General features: G+C 40.6%; 1 protein-coding gene across 2 annotated transcripts; it reads left to right on the plus strand.

The window, feature by feature from the left end:
- The first annotated feature begins 228 nt into the window (after positions 1-228).
- On the plus strand, positions 229-22,598 carry ccdc50a (coiled-coil domain containing 50a). Of its 2 annotated transcripts, XM_059340909.1 has the most exons (12): positions 229-491; positions 4,099-4,161; positions 7,392-7,521; positions 10,230-10,320; positions 11,547-11,649; positions 15,433-16,290; positions 17,059-17,210; positions 18,229-18,273; positions 18,565-18,726; positions 18,862-18,944; positions 19,038-19,147; positions 20,287-22,598. In XM_059340909.1, the coding sequence occupies exons 1-12, from the start codon at positions 437-439 to the stop codon at positions 20,304-20,306; spliced, it is 1,872 nt and encodes a 623-aa protein (XP_059196892.1). In that variant the 5' UTR covers positions 229-436; the 3' UTR covers positions 20,307-22,598. The 2 variants fall into 2 exon arrangements, with proteins under 2 accessions (XP_059196892.1, XP_059196893.1); XM_059340910.1 differs by lacking the exon at positions 15,433-16,290.
- Positions 22,599-23,682: the final 1,084 nt, after the last annotated feature.

A 23,682-nucleotide genomic window follows, 5' to 3' on the forward strand; every position in this document is an offset into this window, starting at 1 on the left:
TTAAGCTGCTGTAAAGACTGAATTTCTCCACTAAGGGTCGGATAAATGAAGTCTCACCTTATCTTGCCTACCAAAAAGATATATTTTTTAATTCTTTTTAAGTATTTTATTTTGACACTTCTGAGCGGAAGCAGTATGTTCCGTGGCGGCGGGCTGACAGACTGGTTGTGTGAGGTTCAGGGAGGGAGGGACGCTCGGAGGAACCCTACCACGCTAGCTTCAGCAGAGTAGCTGCTAGGCAATTACAGCAGCGACGTATCGAGAGAGAGAGAGGGTGGCCACCGAAACTAATCAAAGGGCCGTCCAGCACCTGAACCATCAATCGGGTTTATGATCAAAGGCGATCAATCAGCCGACCGTTAACCTTCGGTGCAACGCGGAAGTGTCACTTCAACGTCAACGTTTTTTTTCTTTTTGAATTATTATCGGTGACAACATGGCTGAATGTAACATTAGCATCGACAAGAATAATCTACCTGGAGTGAAAGAGGGTAACGTTCATAACATTTGCTGGTTAAATATGGAGTACGCTAGCTGTTTAGCATGTAGCTAGGTGACAGTAGCGAGGCTAACACAGGTGTTTCTGTGTGTTTGTTATGGTTGTGATCATAGATGTATATAAGGTTGTGATGGCTGCTAGCTCAGCTTGCTAGTTGGTGCTAGAGTCAGGTAGCCAGCACTGATTACACTTCTTATATCGGTGCAGGCGTCGTGCCACATTTTGTATCCCTGTCAAAATCTGTTTGCAGACAAACATTATTTTTAAAAACAGGTTGGCGTATTTTATCCTACTTTATATGTCATTATGGTTTGTGGCCAAAGGGACTTCATCATCTGGAGTCCATGAAACCACCTGCACATTAACTTCTTCATGATAATGTCAAATATATTTAGTATAAAAATAAAGAACTAGATAGTATTCTCATTTTACCTGTTATATTTGCAAGCTGTGTTCATATTTGCAACATGTACATTTCTGTGTGTGAAACATAATTTTCAAGATCAGATTTTATGTTTTCCTTTGTTTCTTTTGGGTTTGAAATGTTGATCAAGTAAGTCAAAGTTAAAAGTCAATTGTCAGGACATATAGGTGAGGTTGCGCTGAAAAAACTGATACCAACATGGCATGGCAAATATTTTTTAACAGATTTTTTTAATGGCCCAAGATTTCAGAGGTTTAATAGAGTTAATTGGAGCTGTGTGTGTGCTGTAAGGGATGAGGAGGACAAGATGCCTTGCTGTAATTAACAGCATGAACAGTGGCCTCTTCCTTTTTGAATTTCATTGCTCACATATCTGCTTACTATTTGCTTTTGGCTGTAAAATCTACTGCTTTGAAACATAATCTTGAAAGACCAGCAAGGAATAACCCACACCAACCCCGTCCCTCATAACTTTTATTCACCCTCAAACATGTCTGCTAGTGTTACTGATGTGCAGGTGGAAAGCAGGTGGAGAGTGGGGCTTTCACACTGAAGCTGGTTTGTTGGTGGGATGCTGTGCTGGTGGGAAGGACCCGTGCTGTTGGTGTGAAGCAGCTGCTCAGCACGATGCTTGTTATTCTGGTCAGAGAGAGAAGGGACGTGCATTCCCACTTCTTGGCTAGTCTGCAGAGGGAAAGACTGAGAAAGCTGCTGGAAAAGTTTCAATTTCATCCCTCATGTGTTGGGAAAATAGTAAATATTTTCAGCTGTCTGGTTGTACTGTAACTCACAGATGAACTGGGCTTGTAATTCAATGTTTCTCTCTGCACAGGAAGGACAGAATCTTGACTCTTATGGTCCTTTGTGCATTGTGGTATCATGTTAGGCCAATTTTCTGTTTCATTTAAATAATGTGTGAACTGAAACCATTGCAGCTGTTATCCTTCTGTCACATGTTGCTCGCTGGTGTGAAAGCTACACCCAGTTAGATACTGCATTTCCCAAAATGTTAACTTTTACAAGCTTTTAAAGGAACTGTTGCACAAAAGCACTAGTGTTAAGAGCTATACCAGCCAGAATAAATCTCAGGTTTCTTGGCTAAGAAGATTAAGCATATGGTTTAAAACTGGTCTGTGTGTTAATACTGGTCAGCAGTGGGGGGCTTTGTGGAGGTCTTGCCCTCCTCTTCACAGCAGCTGTTTGATCGCAACCATCCACCCAGTCGCCTCCGACCACATTAAACCAGACAATCTGGACCACTCTTCAGTGTTCTGTTTGAATCCCAGGCTAACACTCAGTCAGAGACTGTTGCTGGTTATTAATATTTTATGTGGATGAAGTAATCTTTAAGAGGGCAGATGATGGGCTGTGAGTCTGGCAGTGTGTGGTTATTGAGTGTGGCGAGGCTTTGCAATGAAAGCTGAGAGGAGGAGAGCTGTAAATACAAGATTAGTGTCACAGGGAGGATTGATATGACTGTTTATAATGATGCATGATATGCACAAGTATCAGCAATAAATAGGAGTAGGTAAAATGAATACTCTAAGTAACTTAAGTTATCCTTTAGTTTGGTTTCCACTGAACAGAAGGAGTGCCAGCAGCAGAGTGGTGCGTGGCTGCCTGCAGGATGAAATCATGGCTTAATTCTGTCCTTCTATATTTGATGCTGCAATGTTTATACAAGTTTTGCAGCTGGAGAAAAGTTTCTTACTGCAGTATTTTAAGATTTGTTCTAAACAGAGGGTGGTTGAATCCATGTTGACTGGACCGTTGAAGCTTTAAGGTCCATATGTTCGACGCTATAAGGTCCACATCCATAATTAGCTGAGGCTGTGAGAAAGGTCTGAAATGTCCCCTTAGTTTCTACTGTTTCCCTCACAGGAAACTTTGTATTTGAAGACGGGTGGATTCCGAATATTCAAAGGAAGAAAAGCTGCTTCATTTCAGAAGAGTTCAGTTGGATGTGTGCTGATAGTATCAGGCTTTTATGAGGGGAAAACCTCCCCTCCTACGAGAAATGGCACAATTGTTTCCAGAACGTTATATTGAAACCAAAAATGTGCTGTCGATTTTTTTAGATTTGTTGTGAAGATGTTAGCTGGAAAACTATAATACACAATTACTGAGATCATGATTTTAGTCACACATGTGAAGATCAAGTCCTCAAGCTTACAGAGAGGAAAATGTAGTCATGAAAAATTCATAAAAGGTTTAAAGCTGCTTTCCAAAATTATGCTTCAGTCCATGTGACTCATTGGTGGGTTTGCTCAGATCTCATGCTGTCTGTGATATTTTAGCTGAGAACTAATTCTCTGTGGCTGATTAACATCTTGTAACTACACCAACTGATTAAAACGCATCTCAACAGTCTCTGTCTGTGCTGATAAACACAAATAGTTTTTGTAGGGGGAAGTTGTAAGAAGTTAAACCAGCGGCTTGTCAGTAGCAAGTCTACTTCTCACTTCTTGAGGTCCCTCACACCTCAAAATAATTTTCAAGAAAAGTTCTCACATCAGTTTTCATTTAGGTTTTTTCAAAGTCTGAGGGTGAATGATTGTTCCTCATTCACAGTTTCACTTCATGCTTTGCAGACAGAAAATAACCCAACCACACAGCAGATGGCAAAACTTTTTATCAGTGTGAAAACATTGTTTAGCCCATATTCTTATCAGTTTAACTATAATAGTAAGGCTTTCAAATGTATTATGTGAAACTAGTCATTAATCATTTAAAAAGAAAATAAAGTATTGAACAGATCTTTTGATTTTTAATCAATATCATCCAGTAGTCGTACAGCCCATGAAGCAAATTCATACATCATGTCAGCTCATCGTATAAACCTGAACATGAAATGAATTAAAAGATTGAAACTTTTTGAAAAGTTGCATTGACAGCAAGTCTGGTCGCTGCTTATGCATCGTGGTTGACCCATAAAACTTGGCCTGTTGTTCTTCACTGTCAGATTTTAGTAACTTTTCTTTGTAGGCAGATGGGCCGGATGTTCAACACCTGAAACAGTGACTGTGAGATAAAGATCTAACATGTTAACGTCTGGATTTCTACCACCTACATTGCTTACGGAATGAACAAGCATTCTGTGGTTGAAACTAGTTTTAATCTCTGTCTTTCTCTGTATTGTTTTTCAATTTCAGTCTCTTTCTTTCTTTTTTTTCAGTGTGCCGAGACTTTGCGGTGCTGGAGGACCACTGCCTGGCCTACAACCTCCAGGAGCAAGAAAGTAAGAAACTACAAATAAGCCAAGAGTTTCTTTAAATGATTACTTCTTCACAGTTCCAATGTTTCCTCCTTAAGAGACAGGCAATGTAACAAATCTCTGATCATCTTTAGCCTGTGAAAAGCTTGGCTTCTTTATCAAGATCATACAGAGTCTTTATCCCCTTTTCTGGACAGTCTGCGTAAACACTCAAGTCATTTATTGTTGTAACGTTTTCTTCATCAGACCCGGCTGATTTTGTCCGACTGCCCTGCTGCATTCCTTCTGTAGTTCACTTAATGCTTGCTTCGCAAAGGAACAAACTATGAAAGATGTTTTTGGAGTGTAGTGGTAGAGAAATGAATGTGGTTCAGAGTGCTCCTCTTTTCCTTTCTGGAAAATTTGTCAAGTCCAACAAAGTGCAGCGTCAGTGGCTGCAGCCTGCTTAAGCCTACATAAACCCTGCTTCAGCCACACAGTTAACTGTGTGAATGGTGCAGGATGCCTCAACAATACTGTATCAGGGCAGGGCTGCTGCATGTGATCTGTTTGGATCACATTAATTTGTGTGTGCTGCAGCTGTAGCACAGAGAAGCTGGATGTGGAGCTTACCAAGGGTTTTTCCACTGCGATACTATTGTCTCGAACTGTCTGTTTCTCTAAATTCTACGTGTTCCTGCTGTGCAAGTATTTGTCCCCGCATGCCTCATTAGATTAGCTGGTGCTTTTATGTGAGCTCATATGTGTGTAATTAGTCATATTTTTAACATGATTTAAAAAGACACTTTGGAGACTCACTAAAGAGGGCTTGTTCCCTTGCTGCAGTTTTCTTTTTCAGTCAGTGTATTAAGATTAATTGCTGCAATATGATCATGGTAATAACTTTTAAACTTTTTTAGTCGTACCAAAAGCTTCTTTTGCTTTGGTGTTTCTGGTTGAAAGTCTCTTAGGAACTGTAAGTCCTTCACAGGTCACTATTTCAATGAATTGTTGAGTGAATTTGAGGCAAACTTTTGAATTTCTTCTTGAAAAAAAGATATAAATTTGCGTGTCCGTCAACTGATTTGATGTTCTAAAAGAGATCTAACCCGCAACAGGCCAGCCACTTCCTATGGGCTTTGAGGCGGCCTAAAGTGGGCGAAAGAAAGGAAGCAGAGAAGGGGAATAGAGCTAAAGATTAAAGGGGTGAAAATGGTTTAGACAAATAAATAAATTTGTGGTATAGGCTTCACTTCATGCATGGCTGCAGAGGAAGAAGAGTCTGGGAACAAAACAAGTCGTCTTGGCTTTCTAACCCATCTACCAGAGAGGTCTTCAGGAATTGGTTCAGTTTGGCCAAGATTTAATTGTTCTCTCATGTGAGCTAGAACTGGCCATGTTTCATGCTGTACGGAGACAAAGACAAATTAATATCATATCTAGGAAAATGCTGACAGCAGGAACAGCTCATGAGGTAATTTTGTGTATATATATATATATATATATATATATATATATGGTATATCAGAACTTATTCAGGAAAGGCCATATCCATTTAGCACATTATTTCTTTTTTGACAGGCAAATGCTGCGTCATGCAACAGTAAAACTTTTTTATGGAATTGAGAAAATGTTATTGAATTTCTCCACTTCCAATTTTTAATATGTGCATAACAATATGTTTATGGAAACATAGCTACTGTGGTATATTTGCTTCTGGTGAAAAGGATATTTTCTGACCCAGACATAATAAGGCTGTCCTTTCATCAGACAAACAATAATCTGCAGATGTCTAATGGCTGCAACACATCCTCTATCCTTCACATGGTCAGGAACCAGCAGAAATGGTCTACTGCTTTTAGGTTGTGAAGGAAATGAGATGGTGGTTGATTCGATGACAATTTTGCTTAATCTGCACTGAAGAATAGTTTGTTTTTCTGTTCCATATAACTATATCACTCCATGCCACCTTAAGAGGACAAAATATGCATCAAGCTCTGCAAGACAGAAGGCCAGATGTCACCCAGCCATGTCCTAAGAGCAGATTAGGCTCCGTTAGAGCTGTGACTAATTTGTTTTTGGCTGGCATGTCCTTGTGTTGTCATAGTTAACCATTTTAAAGCCGTAGTGATTCATGATCCAGAGTCGTCTCCCTTTGCACTAACAGATCTGCTTTGAGCTGGAAAAATCTTTTTCACCTTTGACCCTGGAGGTCACTGAGGAGATATGCAGTTTTTCTCCCTGGATCGCATCAACAGATGGCCGTCCCTAAAGGCTTTTTAGCACATTCACTTCAAGTTGATGTGGATTTTTGCTCGATTTTATTTCCATTCAGGACATTGAGCACGAAGCATCCAACTTACACATGGAAAACATTTCTTTATGGCTGTGTCAGCACTTGGCATGTATGTTTCTGGAATGTGTTTTCTCTTTTTCAGTGCTCAGCTCCTCACTGATATGTCTGAGGTTCTCCTCGTCCAGCTCTCACCCTAATTCACCTTTTTCCTGAATGACGTGCGATGCCTTCAAGGTTGAGTTTGTTGAATGAACGGTTGTCACAATGTCTGGTCATGTTTGTTTTGCTGCCTTGAAGGATGAATCAATTTTCTTGTCGAGAAATGTGGCCGTGGATAAATGATAGCCTTATCTTGACTTGTGACATCAGTTTTTTAAACAATTGATCAGCGTCATCCAAAAGTATATCAATGTCAACCCCTTGACTTTTTATCAGGTCGCCACAGCTGTGACTCACAGTTTCCTCTTTCAGTCCCACCAGTCACAAATCGGAAACTTTATGGAGCCTCTCGCGGGTAAATTGCCAAACGTAATTTGGTCCTTTTCACATGAAAGCTGGGAGCAGATCGATAACCAGGTGAAACAGAGCTGAGCGAGTGAGTGATGTTCTCCATGCTCCCAAAGTGCTGGAAGTGCGTCAGCAAGCAGGATTTATCATCTGTTATGGCCCACAACGAGCCATCACACAACCTTGGAACGGCACCTCAGCTGCGAACATTCATTTCTCAGTGACTAAGAGCGCTCGCTGTTTATTACCAGAGACCGAAGCGTCTGTGTCCTCAGCGTTTATCTTGTTCTCTTCAGACCGTCTAAACAACACTACTGCTCCTCAAAACATCAAGAACATGAGGATCTGTAAATAAACTCCCCGCTGCTCATCATTCATGCCTCATCACTGGTGCAGTCCGGCCAACTGATCGACTCCTGCTTTGTGTGTACACAAGTTTTAAGAGACCTGCTTCTTGTTTGTGTCTTAACAGTTGAGAGCCACTTGGCATCCAACGTCAATAAGAGCCGTCTGGTGCAGAAGGACCTGCTGGTGGCCAAGAAACTGCAGGAGGAGGAGGATCTGAGGGCCAAGGGCCAGATCAAGAAACAACATGTTGAAACGTGGGTGTCTCACACACACAAACACTCACCCACACACACAAACACACTCCATTTACAGGGTTTGTACAAAGTCTTAAAAGTGTGGAAAATGCTGAATTTGAACCTTTATGTTTTAAGGTTAGGAATATGCTTGAATTTGAGTATACTTATTTAAAAATGCCAGATTTTTAACATATTGTAATATTTATTGTGAAAAAATCCTGTTGTCATATTTTTTTGTTGTCTCACTGCATGTGAGCTCATTAATGACTAAATAAGTCATTTGTTGATCCCTTACTCTGGAAAATAGCAAGCATTAGACAATCAAAATGTACAATCAACCTGATAAATTAAAATAAAGTGTCTGAAGCTGTGATATGAAGGTGCTGAGTGTGTTGAGGTACCCTAAAAGTGCATGAAAAGTGCTGCATTTTACTCTAGCTGTGCAAATTAAAGTGTAATCTCAGGGGCAGCACCTTAATAAAACCATGCAAACTAATGACAACTCTGATTCTAAAGTTGTGACACTAAATTAAACAGAATGCGATAATTTGCTAATCCTTTATGACATATATTAAAAACTGTACGAATACAATATATTTAGGTTCTTAAAACCCACTGGTTGGTAAGGATAGGGTCAAGGCCACCTATGTGATTACCTGGTAAGGATTTAAATTAGTAATGTCATTGACTGTATAAGTAAATTACAAATATGATAAATTCAATGAGATTCAGTATTTACTTGAAAGCTGTTATCCGTTTATAATTATTTATAAGAGTGGCTATAGCGCAGTTGTGAATCTGTATTGGTTGAATTTCATCCTATATCTGCATTCAATTGACCCTCAAAGACTCCACCAGAATACTTTGCAGTACTAGCTGTGTACAGTATGTGTTTCATTGTTGACAGCATCTGCTTCTGATTAGTGTAATCTAGTGTAATTACTCCTAAACCTTCTACTGAGACAGATTTATGCTTCACCAGAGAAGTCGTCCATAATTCCTGCGCAGATGACTCCAAACTGATTTATCATTCAGTGTAGGTTTGACCCTCTTGTTGTCATAAATTAGCCTGTCGTGTCTTTTATTCATTAGCAGCTCGTTTACACCCTTTCATTCAGTTTGTGTGAGAGAGCAGGGATGCAAAGGATTGGCTTTGTAAGCCTCTTTTCTGATTACTGAAGAGGAATACCGAGTTTTACATTCACTATATATACACAATGTTATTGATGTACATTTCTACACTGTGAGAAAGGGCAACTGTGTGGAAAATATTTGTGTCGATGAAGGCTTTTCTAGATGACAAAATCTCAATCTAGCTTTACAGAAAAGTAAGATTCTTCAGTTTGATATTGCCTACATAAACATGTAGGAGAAAACACAAGCAGATCTTGTGGTTTCCTTGCGGTGTCGCCGTAGCCCTGAAGTATAATTATATTTTCTAAGGGGTTTGGGTGAGCTCCAGCTGCACGTCCAAAGTTATGCAGCTTCCACACAAAGTTGACTGACAGCTCCAAAACACGGAAAAGCTTTCTGTTTCCTTTGCCACTGTCCGGATCAGGAGCTGCAAGAGAGCACTCTTAGAGTAAAAGTCCCTCGCACTGCTCTGCAATCTTTTATTGAAATATTATTGCTGACTCACAGCTGATTGAATCAGTGTTTCACAAACACACACAGACATATAGTAGTCCACACCCCCAGGGAGAGGCCAGATGCTCCTCCATCGATTCAGGCAGGCCAATGCTCTCTGTCGTGCTGGGATCTCACACTGCCTTCTACCCCGCCTGCCAATGCCTCTTCATATACACCCACTCGCAGATTTGACTAAACACACACACACACACACACACACACACACACACAGGGGAATGCAGCATCACTTGTTTCTCAGTAAGATGAAGACATATTAAAGTGCTCCACTGTCGGCTGCTCGGGTCACATACAGGTGCAACGTGAGCTAATTAAGCTCTTACTGTCCCTTTTAGGTGAAGTATTACACTGATGTATGTGTGCACAAACTGAGAAATGATCTTTGCATACCAGCCCTCCAGGCAGATGGTGTTGTTGTCAAAATCATGTCGTTAAAGATGTGAGTGAGCCAGAGCGAGCTGGTGAGATCAACATCTCAACAGGCGAGAATATTCCTGCTCCTGCCTGCAGCGCTCACGCTACCTCTCACAGCGTGTTAGATAACTTCACCGCTCATCATGTTTCTTAGTGCGTTCACTGCTCTGTGATTTACTGGTTTAAGGAGATTATTTAAACTGTTAACCCTCCTGATGTTTCATTGTGCATTTATACATTTGTAATACATGTTAAATGTATATTTTCATGATTGATAACTGTAATGTTTGGCAGTGATGAAGTGTTTGTGTGATGCATCTTCTGTCAGAGAGTGATATTAAAGTATTGAGGGTCAGAAGAATGCCCAAATATGTATTAAACAAACACTTTATGTATGAAATATATAAGAAAACAAAATACAATTATAACATTTCTATTTATATAAATATATATAGCATCTGGTTCATGGTCAGAAAGACATAATGGATAAATGGTAAATCCAGGCCATTATCATCACCATTCGTACATGTAGGATTACAAACATCTTGGATTAAACATTTTCAAAGACCGTTTCACAATCCTGAAGTTATTTACAGTCGTGTGTTTCTTCGTTTTTTGTTTTCCAAACCCCTCCACATATTCACATGAACCTTTGGGAACCTCAGTGAGCTCCAGGACATTGAGATCGCCCAGGAGATTCAGGATCAACTGGTCCGACAGGCAGAACAACAACGACAGCAGGAAGAGAAAGATGCGGTAAGAAACGTGCACATACTGACATGACTGCTCACTCAAGCACAGTGTTGTCTACATCCACCCATCAACGACTTGCCTTTCAGTATCTATGTATTGTACTGTAGTGGGTGGGTCTTTCCATTTGATTCATCACATTGTTTATGCCTCCACACCGTAATAAATGAATTACGACGTCAGTGACAGGATCTGTGTTATTTTGGCACAATGTTTATTCCCTTCTTAAAGACCAGTACCTGGTTACATGGAATCACCATTTGGATGTTAAAAGGAAAATCCCTTTCATTTCTAGTATTTCATGTATTCCCTTATGCCCTGCTAGAATTAGTGACTGTTCTCCTGAGAAAGGTGTAAGGGATCCATACCAGTCTCTAATTTGTGGAGCTTAAGACAATGGCTGGTTTTATTGTGACAGAAGACAAGAGGGACAATTTTTGGGGGACAGGGAAACCCCACTGGACACAATGAGCCTTGTGCAACTTATTTAAGTATAGATTTGACCATCATGCTTGTCCTTCTTTTCAACATTGTAAAATGAATGTTAACATGTGTAAATGTGTGCTAGCTAAACGTTAGCACAACTCATATACTCTTATCTATTAACGTCAGATATGTCGTTTTCTTGAAGCTCACCAGTTTTTAAGGATTCCTGTCGATGTTTAGCATTCTCCCAACTTGCTGTTAAAATATTTTCGTCATTACTTCATTTACTGTTTGTCTAACAGCAAGAAGTGTTTCGCCTTCTCCTCACTTTCTGTCCAGTTTGGCTGTCTTTGTCTGTTTGTATTCACTTTGTTCTCCGTTTTGGAGAAGTGAGCTAACACTGACGATAATGCTGAGAAGAATGATAAAGAATGAGTGAAAGTACTGTGAAAGCCCTAGTCTAAACACTTATTTAAGAAGGCAACATAAGAAGCTTTAAGGGGTTCGCATTTTTCAGACAAACTTTAAGTTTGTAATTTAAGTAGTTTATGCAACCGGGCACTGAGATTGAAACATATTTTGATTTCTTTTTTTCTCTAAGTTCTGGGCCTCATTGCTGCAGTATGTCACAGACATCAGGCAACAATGAATGCATCTCCCCATTATAATCTGATACGTTTGAAGTTACGCCGACTGGCAAAAGAAGAGAAGTACAACTCAAAACAAAGTGACATATTTGTAACAGATTGGACATTTTCATATTCACATGGGACGACATGTTTGCTGTGGCCTTGTTTTGTTTGTAGGCCATCGCTCGGAAGCTGCAGGAGAAGGAGATGAAAGAGGAGAGGAAGAGACAGAAGCAGCTGGAAGCAAACTTTGACGAGGAGTACTTTGAGGATCACGGAGGTAGGGAGAGCACCACTGACTCATGTTAATGTGTGTGTATGTGTGTGTAATGACATGAGAGAGATCTCCGCCTCTGTGGACTGGGATCTTTTTTTTTCAACGCAGGATGTGTGAGGGTGTGCTTTTGCTTTTGATGGTACACAGCGCTGGAGATTGTGGCTGACTTGAGGCAAAGAATTTGGAATGCATTTATAAGCACATAATTAACCTTGAAGGGAGGCTTACATGTTCCTACAGAGAAATAATTTGTCATTTTGCTTCTATTCAAGAGCAAACACGGATGTAAATGGGTTTAACAGTGCTCCACTTTTAGGATACAGCTTAAATGTGTTTTGATGGCTGATTTCACCTCAGCTATTAAATGAATATCCAGTTAGTGGGAAGTGAATGCAATAAAATCATTTAGATTACCAACTGATGCCACCTACCCAACAGATCTGTATTTGTTATGAGTCTGTGACATATTGGTGAGTGTCTCAGTGTCACATATTGGAATCTGTCACAAGTCTTTTCATGCACACGTCACCCGACAGCGTGATTCATCCCACTGGAGGTCTGTTCATTATGAAGCCGAGGACAAACCGAGGCTCATTTTATTCTTCCTCTTTGACTTCTTTGTAAATTATTGCCACAATTCACCTCAAGATTGGGGTTCGAAGTAGGTCCATCATAGTGAAGAGTATACGTGCTATTGGCCTGTCAGCTTTAGAAATGTTGCTGCTGAAATGTAGCAGCTCAGTGACAGCAGTGTTGCTCGGTCTGAATGCAGGTAAAGTTCTTGAGCCATAGGTGTGACTTTGGTTATGGGGGAAAGTATATTTCACACAGTTATAACGTTCCCTTTAGGCTTGTAAAAGCTCGGCTCTTTTCTCCAGCAGCTTTGTCAGCCTGCCAATCCGGCAGATTGACTCCCAGCTTTCCTGCTTGAACCCATGACCATTTTGTGTTTGAATTTTGTTGATATAAGAATATTTACAACCACACTCATGAAACTCCTAGATGGCGAGAAGAAGATGGAAATACATTTTGAGTTAAAGCAACTACAAGGAGTTTTTAACTGGTTATGAAACAGTCTCAATATAATAGTGAAGTCTCTACAAGACCGACAAGCAAACAAGGCCATTAGCAAGAGGACTTACCACTGTAAAGAAATACAGTTGCCTGTCATCAGGTCTGATTCCGAAATGATTTATGGTGCACAGACCAGAAGAGGCTATATTTATGTATACCTAGCAATGTTTGGTAGTGTGTACATTAGCCACTTAAAATGAAGCAGAATGAAATTTTTCTCTAATGAATTTTATTTCTTATGTTATATTTTGTGATTATGACTAAAACTGGGGCAGGAGCAATATGTTTATTTATGAAATGCATTGTGAGATGTGGTTTTACATCAGTATATGAAGTTTCCTTTGTTTCACCATCATTATATTACAGTTATTAATCTTAAATGGCCACAAATGGATACATTACCTCAACACTATGTATCCTGCAAACAGCTGTGTATAGCTGTAATATGAAAAAGAGTATAAAAAATAAGTTGTGTCTTTATATCACTTGCTTCCAAAACAAATGCATGCACTAGCCAGATAAAGGTCTTAAAGGCTGTGGTGCTCATGGAAACACTACCATTGTTGTCTAAAGGGTTTGACAAAATCAACACAAAGTGAAAGTCCTTATAGTTGCCTTAATAATACAAACAACAGTCTGTCTTCACTGTTTGTTTTTTTGTTTTGTTTTCTGTGACCAGCACCTTTCTATTCTCTGCATTGCACATACATTCCAGAGACACATTCCTGTTTACAGTCACTGCCAGGGTGCTGTTGTTTTGACCCTTAGCGTTGTTATTGACTGCTTACAACAGGGATTTTAAGTTCTCTCACTCCTCCGGCTCTGTGATCATGAGATGCAAAGCAGGAGAGAGGGAGCAGGACAACTGTCAACACAGTCGCTCGTACAGAGGTGTCGTTTAGAGACTGTGTCTGTGTCTACTCTTTGTTGACATAAAAAAGGACTGAGCAAATGTCCACCTGTCCTGTTGTGTCTGGAGGGATCACCAGGTGTCACACTTAACAGTACGTTGGGATGAAGCCACAGCATGTCCTGCTGACTGTGCCACTCTGCCCTGCTCTATTTATACTAGAATATTTGTGCCACTGCCAGGCTCACTATTGCCTTGCAAGTTACATAACCACTCACCTGTAATGTTCCTGCTGAGAGTGTGTGTGTGTGTGTGTGCGCATAGAGCTGTGACAGTGTGAATGTACACACAGTAGAACAAAGACTGAGCTCCTTTGTTTACCCTGCATCTCGCACTGTAAGCACCTGACGGCACAGCAAGAAACCAGATACATTTCATGCAGGTTACATGACTGTCACTGTGTTAAAGGTGTTTAGCTTTGAGACTTTGTGTACTTGACCTTGTGAGTGTTTGAATTTAAATCTCCATCCCACTAGTTTTTATGTCCTCCTTATGTGCACAGATACACACATTTACACTTCTGTGAAATCGTGTTGCTTTTTATTCGTCCGTGTAATTGTCTGCTCCTCTCAGGAAATGAGAAGCTGCTCGCTGTGTTTGCCTTAATCCAGTGGATTACAGTTGCACACAAACCAGCGTGGGGGCGGAGCTTCCTCCGTTTCACAGATATACGACTGGGTAGAAATTGTGAGGATAAGGGAAAGTCTATTTAAAAGTGAGGCGGGACAAAAGAGAGCAGACACTTAAACTAGCCGAGTCACTCTGAGCAGGTCAGGCTGTTTTTGTACCTGCCTCCTTTTACAAAAGTTTGAACGTCAACTAAGTCCCGTCGATTGGACGTCAAGCAGCCAGTTAGATAACTTGAATTCCATTGAGCTGACTGAGTACCGGCCTCCGCTGTGTGCTTCCTCAATGTGCCTTTCCACTCATTTGTTTTCGTTCAAATCTTTGTCAGTCACAGGCCACCTCCCAGCACGATCTGAAAAGACATGTTGTTCTCAAGTTCAGTTTTACCCCTTTTAAGTCAGTCATGCTCTGGTTATAATACAGCATTTGCTTTGTTTATGTGTGGTACATATTTGTGTTCAGCTCTGTCCATCGAAAAACACACATGTATACAAAGGGGTTACAGCTCATATTGTCTGTTCACCAAGTCACATCAACTTTCTGAAGTGTTTGGAGCTTTTTTATTCTCTAAAACAAAACCACATCAAAGGGATAGTTCAGATTTTTTGAAGTGGGTTTGCATGTGGTACTCATCCATAGTCAGTGTATTACCTACAGTAAATGGTGGTTGACCTATCTCTAATTTTATGATGTTGCTCCTGTCCACAGAAGTACAATGCTTAGCTTCCCTGTCAGTACCCCTGACTGCTGACACTTATCCACAGTCAGTGTTGATAAGTGCCTCATATAACTCCACAGCATGAAATGCAATCTGTTCCTCTAAGCTCATTGATTATTTGGTATTCTGTATTTGGTTATACAAAACTACCCCTTTAATGTCACCACCTTTATTAAGCCTCCGTGCACTTATTGCAAGTGTTTGAGTTATCCCAGGGTATTGACCATCTTTGGACATCTTGCTGGATCTATAACATGTACTTTTTCTTTTGACCATCGCTGTCCTCAGGTGCCATGTCTAACTCAGTGCTTACTAACCATCTTAGCTTATTTCATTCCTGTCTGTGTTTGTGCTCTATTTTTTTTCTTCACGTTTCCATGTTCTCATCAACCATCATCGTCATTCTGTCCACGCTGCCCTCCTCCCTCCCTCGCTCTGCCTCCTCTGCCCTGTTCAGCTGCAAGAAAACCGCTTGACTTGGACAAACCCAACCGTCACAGGTCGACCTCCCCAGGCCGACATGATCCTTATGCTCCAGTGAGCTCACATCGTGATTACTCCCCAGATTATAGCTCAACAGAACCCAAAAGGAGCAGGTACCCAAAGCAGGACCCAGCAGCACCCCACAGTCGCTCCAGATACCCTGAGCACCACCTAGTGGCAGAAGGAGGGCGAAGCAGGCATGCAGATCCGTACCCAGAGCACCTGGCCTCTAGAGGCAAGCATGGGGACAGGTACCCAGAATATTATGAGCCCACAGAGACTGGCAGAGCCAGGGGACCAGGGTGGGAGGACACAGAGAGAGTGGTGAGGAGGAAGGAAAGACCTGCCAGACCACCTCAACCACACAGCCCCATAGAGCGTGACAAGGCATGGGACAGAAGGAAAGACGGGCAACATGACCGGGACAGGTACAGAGACCTGGAATGGGAGAGGCATATGGGAAAAGAGCACAGGAGAGACAGGGAGCAGGACCCAAGAGGGGCAAGAACAGGAGGAAGAGACAGGGAAAGAGGACTGAGTGCGGACAGACAGAGAGAAAAAGACAGACAGAGACAGAAAGACAAAGACAGACAACGAGCGAGAACAAGGAGCAGGGAGAGAGGACTGGACAAGGAGCCAGGGCACAGTAGGGACCGGCCGAGGGAGGGCCGGGCTTCTTGGGAGGAGGAATGGGATGATGGTGAGAGGGAGAGGAGGGCCAAGGGCCGGCAGCGTGTCCACTCCGGCCCTGAAGAGGTGTTTGACGAGCTGGAAGAGCAGGGCGGGGGTCCCGGCAGGGAACGCAGTCATTCTCAGCCCAACGGAGAGACAGGTACCGCCCTGAGCCCCCCTCTGGGCTCTGCGGGGGTGTTTGTGTGGTGTGCTGCAGTTGCTCTTTTGCTTTGGCAGTCTCAGGTGGTGGGTTGATCTAACATCACAATGACTAATGAAGACACTAACTTCTGTTCTCATGACGGTCACTTTTCCACAGTAATTACCGATGACGGATTTGATTCAGATTTTGATGGTTTGAAATCATTTGATGTGTTGCTGTTGTGCTGTGGGGTTCGCTCCTCCTTGTATTGTCTGCTGGGTGGTTAAATAGAGCGAGGAAACTTAAATGTGTGCTGTGATTTTTGTAGTGAAGCAGCTTCATGGATTTCAATGAGCTACAGTAAAATTTGGCATTCACAAAGGGTTTCAGAGCTGGTGAGCTGGTTGTGTTATCTTATCCCTAAACTGTGCCTAAAGGCATTTAATAAAACAGTGATAAACACCAGTAGAGATGCTCTGCAGCCCTTTAGGTGCCTTACAGCTTTAATCTTACTACAATTGTATCTGTTGTAATGCTGAAAGAATCATCATGATCATTTATTTTGTTGTTAATCAAAAGACAAAAGAATAACAAGAAATCTGAAGACATACCTCGGGGCTCTGGGAAATTGTGACCATAATTTTTGTCACAACTTTCTGATGTCTTGAAGACTAAAACAATTGAAAATGCAAAAACAAAATCAACAGATTCGATTAAAATTCGATTATGAAAATAATTGTTAGTTGCGGTTCTAATCTGCTGTCAATATAATGTGGAAACATGCAGGTCGTATTGTGCACCGAGGCAGTGGAGCAGTCGTAGCAGAAACTGTGTACGGAGTGAGCGAGGCCACCAGGGAGCTGACGAAGCTTGATATCCGTGAGCAGGAGCTGAAGGACATGGAGGTGGCCAGGAAGCTGCAAGAGGAGGAGATCAAGGTGAGGAAGAAACCAGAAAAGCATTAGAGTTAATTTATGCGTGTATATAAAAGCTGAAGCATTAAATGCATGAAAATCAATCATGAAAAGCATAGAAACTGGATCATATGTCTTGGATAAGAAAGTGTTCATATTGTACTCTTTTAAAGTGCCGACATTAATACAGTAAGCAAAGACCAACCCCACACACTTAAACTTGGCGTTACTAAAGGCTACAAAACCCAACACCTAGCTTCTAGTTAATGCCTGAATATGAAGTCAGGTCAGATATTCATATTAAGCAGATAATAACATTAAGCCGATAATAACATCTAAACAACAATATCTAAAATCTGACTGCAGGCTTATGATAGCTCAGTATTCAAAATAATAGGCTCAGTGTAACTAACCCAATATCAAACTTTTGGACTTGTGGTGGTTATTCACATTTCTGTAGAATAAGGTTTTTGGGGCATAAAATGAGGACAATTCTAAAGTAATGTGTACACCTAGTTTTAATAATATAAATAAAAATCATATAAATACTTTTCACCACCAAAGGGCTGTAGCAAATAGTTTGACAGTTCATAACATTGACCTTCAAATTCTAAATCAACATCTAAATGCTGGCAGCTTCTTTTTTAAGTCTATTAACTCTGTTTAAAAACAGTATTTCTGCACAGTTGCAGATAAACATGAGGCTACACTAATCAAAAAAACTGTCCGCTTTCCTGCACACAAAAAGAGTCATGCACCTGTATTAACGGGAAACTGAAGAGTGATGTCATAAAAAGCTGTAAATTTAAAAAGTAGAGCCCTACAGCCCAACAGCTTCAGTATCTGAAGCAAATACTGTAAAAAAAAAAAAGAAAAAAAGAAAAAGAAGCACTGGAATGGTGCGATGTGATGTAAATGTCTTGAAGCCTGAAAAAACATATTGAAAGGCCTCAGTCTCAGTCATTTCCTATGTTATATAACGTTGGAACAATGTGTTCCACTCTGGGGAAAATGTGACTTTTTGATTGTTCTCTGGTTTCAGGCCAGTAAGATGCATGTGCGTGCAGCCCAAGTAGCGCAGGATGAGGTGAGTGAGAATGTCTGGAAACTTTTCTTATACTGTCTTTTTCATATCCTTTCATTTCCTTTGCTGAGCCAGTTGAATTGGCTTTGCCATATAACCTTGAGTATATAAAGCTATGTCCCAACCAGACCCAAGATTATGTAAGAACAAATAATCTACAACTATACAAGTGGCATTATAGTTATTGTAAATGCTCTTTTAAATATCATGTAGGATATGGGTTGTTTTTTTTTTTTTTTTTGCTGTGTTCATTCTCCAGTCGGTGTAAATGTGTCTGATGTCTCGCTGTGGCAGGAAATCGCCCGACTGATGATGGAACAAGAGAAGAAGGAGTACAGGAAGAATAAGGAGCGGGACAATGAGAGAGAGCGGGAGAAAGAGAAGGAGCGAGAGAAGGAGAAGTTGGCCATGGACAGGATGGCGATGGACAGGAGGCGGTTAGAGGGAGACTACAGGGTAATTTGCTCTAACCATACTCATTTTAAAATGTGTGCTTTGGGGTGAAATATTTTTTGCAACCTATGACTTTATTTTACATTAAAAAATGTATTCCCGCATGAAACTAGAACCATAATTTTCGTTGATTTCCAGCCAAGCTCAGAGGAGGTAGTCCGGCCCAGAACACGAGATGAGCATGACCACCAGAGGCAGAGGAACCACAACAAGCCTGCCAGGTACCACACTCAATACTGCTGAAGACCAAATATTTCCACTGAAGAAGTACAAACTCAATTACTTTCATAATCTCTTCTTTGTGTGTGTCTCAGGCCTCCTCAGCCTCGTACACACGACTATGAGAATGTGAACGCTGGCTACGGCTACTCGGACCACCCTGCCCCCCCTCGCGCTCCCACCAGACCTGAGGCTGCTTACAAAGGTATGACGTCCATGTGACAGGCTTAATCTTAACATAAAGTACCCGGTGTTTAAGGACCACACCGGTGATTGTTTTTCCCTTTCATTTTACTATAAATTGCGTATTGTGAACATTACTGGGTACTATTTCACTGTAACTTATCAGGGGTTTATTGTTTTAGACATTTTATAGCTTGACCTGATTGTTTTCATTCGGCACACTTGGCTCCAGTCACAGTGTCCTGACTACACATATTCTGGAAAGGAATTTATTAATTTGCCAAAGTTATACATCTGAAAAAAAAGAAAACATTTCCTCAGCTCACACATACTTCCTGTAGTGCAGGGCTCTTCAAATACAAATTTAGCTGAGCCAGATTTGAAAAACACTAAATGTCTGTCTGTCTGCTCGTCTGTCTCTCTGTCTGTCTAGAAAACATATGATTGTACTACATGTATACTATATGACCTATGTTTTATAAACGATATAAAGGATAGGATATTAAATACGATGTAAATTATTTGATTCTTCCGGGAAACTCAGAGGTTGCTTGTGGTCTGCAGACTCTCTGTATAATAGTGAATAGGCCGACTATAATGTATCAGTCCCAAATTGACAATACTGTCTCAATGAATGAGTTCTGGATTTCAGATATTGGCATTATTTATGATGCTGGTGATTAAATAAAAACCCTGCACTAGTTGATCTGCTTAAAATTCAAGTGGGGGTATTACATTTTACAACTCTTGTTTGTGACATTTATTCAATTGAAAACTGTATACAGACAATATAAAAGAAAATACCATTTGTTCGCTGGTTCTGGGTTTTATATGGCATTTTGGCCTTTCCTATTGGGTTAATTGTTGAGAGATAACAGGAAGTGAGGGGAGGGATTGTGAGAGAGAGATTGGGAATGAACCAGTGATGTTGCAGCTGACGACCTCTGGCCACCAAGGAGCCCGGGGCACGGATGTATTTCACTGATGCATAAACAGTTTGGTTTCTTCAAATAACCCTTCTACATATGGAACAGACAGCAGAAATAAATTCCAGTTCTTGAAGAAGATAAACCGATGTCTGAGAAGTTGAGTGAAAAAACACGACAAAGTGTGACGTATGAAGCTGCTGATAGATCTGTCTGTCTCTTCCATCTTTTCCAGGTGCCTATTACAGGCGGTGACTCAGGCTCTCTACCCTGTCCAGACACGCTGTCAGTCCTCCTTCGTCCTCTTTTTTTTTTTTTTTTTTTCAAACCATTCACACTCTGTTGACCAAAAGCCTTGGGACAATCTGATGAGTTGGCAATGGGATTTTTTTTTTTAATGCCCTCCAAAGTTGGCCCAAAGTTAAGGAAGTGGGTCTGTGAGTGCTGGATCCACACTCATCTTTTCCTCTTTTTCTTTTATTTTCAAATGCATAAACTTTGTTGAATATTATTTCTTTTAACTGACTCGACGTCAAGACAAGCCAAAATAGCAGCCTTGTGACATAAACACCCCCGATTCTTAGCTGTTGAATTAGACGTAGAGGCTCCTCACCTTCTGTGGTCATCATGTGCTGAAGTTTGTCCCATCACAAGGGCTCAAGGCCTCTGCTGGATATATAACCATGCAATCTCAAAAATTCCTCTTCACTCTTCATGGGACGTGCCTGTCTGGTCCAACATGGCTGCTACAGTGTCTTAGATACCAACATGGCAGCTGCTTTGTACACCCATGCTGCAGTTCTGTCATATGTCACGCTGTGCAACGAGGCCCCTCCGGTCCTCTCCATGTGCCACGCAGCGTACGACTCTCTCGCTGTATTCAAACTACACAATAATAAGCCTTTATCAAGATGCTGGTAGTTTTGGCTTCGACATGTTTTACCACCTTGTTCCAGTGCAGAGGAGGTGGAGCTTTGTGATGATCCATGGACGTTTTATTGGCTGTGTCCTCTTCTGCTCGCGAGGGGCACTTTTTAGCCTCGTCGCCCGTAAAAACTGTGGATGGATGATATTCTGTGTACGACTTACTGTTTCTATGTGCATGCTTACTGAAAGTGTACAACTGTGTACATGCATTTCAGCTCTATATCTAATTATCTGGCTCCCTCTTTATTGTCAGAAAGGGCTAAAGCCACAAAAAGCCAATAATCTCTTTGTGAATGAATAAAATGTTATCTCATATATACTACTGTACAATTTATCACTTTCCTGCCATTATTTCATATCGGCTGATCATTTCCAAACTAAAACTGGCCTGTAAAAGAACCAGTACCAAAATGAAATGCATGTACATTGCTTGTCTGTGTCGAACCTGAATCTGTGCTCGTGCTTACGGCACAGACGTTGTGCGATTGAATATTTGCTCTTGTTTTATTTAAATGTAAATATCATTCTTTTTTTTCTTTATCATTCCCTTTTTTTTAATTTGTGCTACCAAATTATTTTCCCCATTGTTAAAAGTACAATAATCTCTCTTCAGTAGCTCTATCTTGTGTCCCATTACTTATGTTTGTCAAGAATCGGAGCCTTATATTCTTATTTTTATACAGTATTTTGTTGTTGCTTTCTTCAGATTGTTATCCCTTAATTTCCATTCCCCAAAGCTGTTCCCCGTCACTTCCATTCCTCCTTTCTTTGTCTCGAGCTCAAAGGCAGACATCACATCCTGCCTGCAGAAAAAGACAAAACATCCCACAAAAGAAATGCATCTGGATGAAGGGAAAACTGAGAGAGGATCAGTTAAAATATACATTACTGCTCAAAGGGACCTATTTTTTAAATTATTATTATTATTTTATTATTTTTACTATTCTGGGATCATTTACTTTCTGTTCATATTGAATAATAAGGATGATGAGGAAAATTAAGAGCACATTGAAGCTTCACTGAAATGTTTGTGGCGGCCACAAAGTGATTCAGTCTTTGAACGTTTGGTGCTGCCTCCAGGTTCTCCCATTGTCAGAAATGTTGACAAACTTCTAAACTGATTCCCTCCACTAGAGAAAGTGTGAGATGTTTGTATTGCTGCGGACAAACATGCAGGTGGTATTGAATTATAATATGTGCTATGAGATTTGTGCCATATGTTTGTAATTGTTTTTCAGGGAAAATGGGAAAGGCTTAAAGCTGTTGTGGTTGTAGCAGAGGTGCCACACCCACCAAGGTGGGACTCCTTATTTATTCTTTGGTGAGAGTGCCACCGTGTGGACAATGGAAAATGTAGAAATGAATCTGATCAGGATGCGTCTTTGTGTATTTGTGGATGTTGTTCATCAGATGTTACTTTGGAATCGAGTGCTGTCTACATCATTGAGTGCTATGTTTTTAATTTTCTTTAATCCAGGGCTTGTATGCAATCATAAATCAACATATGCTGTATGTGTTGGCACTTGCTGTAACAGAACTTTTTTTTAAAGTAAAATTAACAAGTTGCTTTTACCTATAGCATCTCAAAATGTAATAAACTGTATCAGCATTTCCACTGTTCATGAATACGAGTCATTCATTAAGTTACAGTTCAGCCACTGAAACACAGCGCTGCTTACTGGAGGCCTCAGATAACCCTCAGCAACTCAAGGCCCACGGTAGGGTACCAGGTGGCCCGCGGACCATTTTATAACTCGCAATGAAAATTTATTTATCCACACTAATTTAAATAGGGCGCCAGAGTGAATTAAAAAGCATTGAAATAGAGCTTGCCTGCAACAAGCCAACTAGCAGAGCAGTTTATATTTAAGGTTTATGTTTATGAATCATTCCAACATTTGAGTAATTTGATATTGGAAGATTTCCCACCATGTTTGATGTTGTAGAAACTCTTAAATATAACCAAAGCTTTCACAACTAAAAAACTGTTGAAGCTATTAAATGCAAGAGGAGTTAATATAGCAGTTTTCTGCAGCAATGTTATTAAAATAATTTTAATTAAAGGAACATTTAAAAACAGTTACAGTTCAAGTCAAAAGTCAGTGGATTTTCTTTATTTTTATTACATTTTCAACATTGTAGCTTCATATTAAAGACATCAAAACTGTGATGGAACACATATGGAAATACATAGTTAACAAAAAAAAGTGTTAATCAATATTTTGTATTTTAGATTCTTCAAAGCACCACCTCATGAATCTGACTGAGGAGACCAGAAGTGTGCAAAAGGTGGCTACTTTGAAGAATCTAAAATATACATTATATAATGCAGTAATGTTCTATCAGCTTACACTGGCAATCTTTGGGTAGAGTTAGTTTGGTTAATGAAGAAGAGAAGACTCGTTAAAAAAAGATGAGTTATAGGCCTTTTAATGTTGATCTAATAAATATTACAATGTTTGCTGATTAACTGGCCCCTGGCCTTGTGTAAATTTGCAAAAGTGGCCCCCAGGTAAAGCAAGTTGATTATCCCTGTTAAGGTTTCTTTTCTTTTTATTCCCAGAATGCCACCTTACCACAAAGATGACACATTGTTTACCTGTAGTACAGGTTCTAAACTCCACATAAAAGACAGAAACTGCCCACAGATCCAGAAAGAAGATGTGTTATCTCCAGCAGTTCTCTCCCTCCAGACACTGACCTG

Source organism: Centropristis striata, chromosome 9 (genome assembly GCF_030273125.1).
Source record: "Centropristis striata isolate RG_2023a ecotype Rhode Island chromosome 9, C.striata_1.0, whole genome shotgun sequence".
In the NCBI taxonomy this organism is placed as follows: domain Eukaryota; kingdom Metazoa; phylum Chordata; class Actinopteri; order Perciformes; family Serranidae; genus Centropristis; species Centropristis striata.

What these genes read in the sequence shown, in the direction of transcription:
- ccdc50a (XM_059340909.1), top strand. Translation starts at nt 437, where the DNA reads ATGGCTGAATGTAACATTAGCATCGACAAGAATAATCTACCTGGAGTG. An exon ending in AGCAGGAAGAGAAAGATGCG is followed by an intron (nt 10,321 to 11,546) that starts GTAAGAAACGTG and finishes TTTTGTTTGTAG; the next exon opens with GCCATCGCTCGGAAGCTGCA. An exon ending in CCCAAGTAGCGCAGGATGAG is followed by an intron (nt 18,274 to 18,564) that starts GTGAGTGAGAAT and finishes TCGCTGTGGCAG; the next exon opens with GAAATCGCCCGACTGATGAT.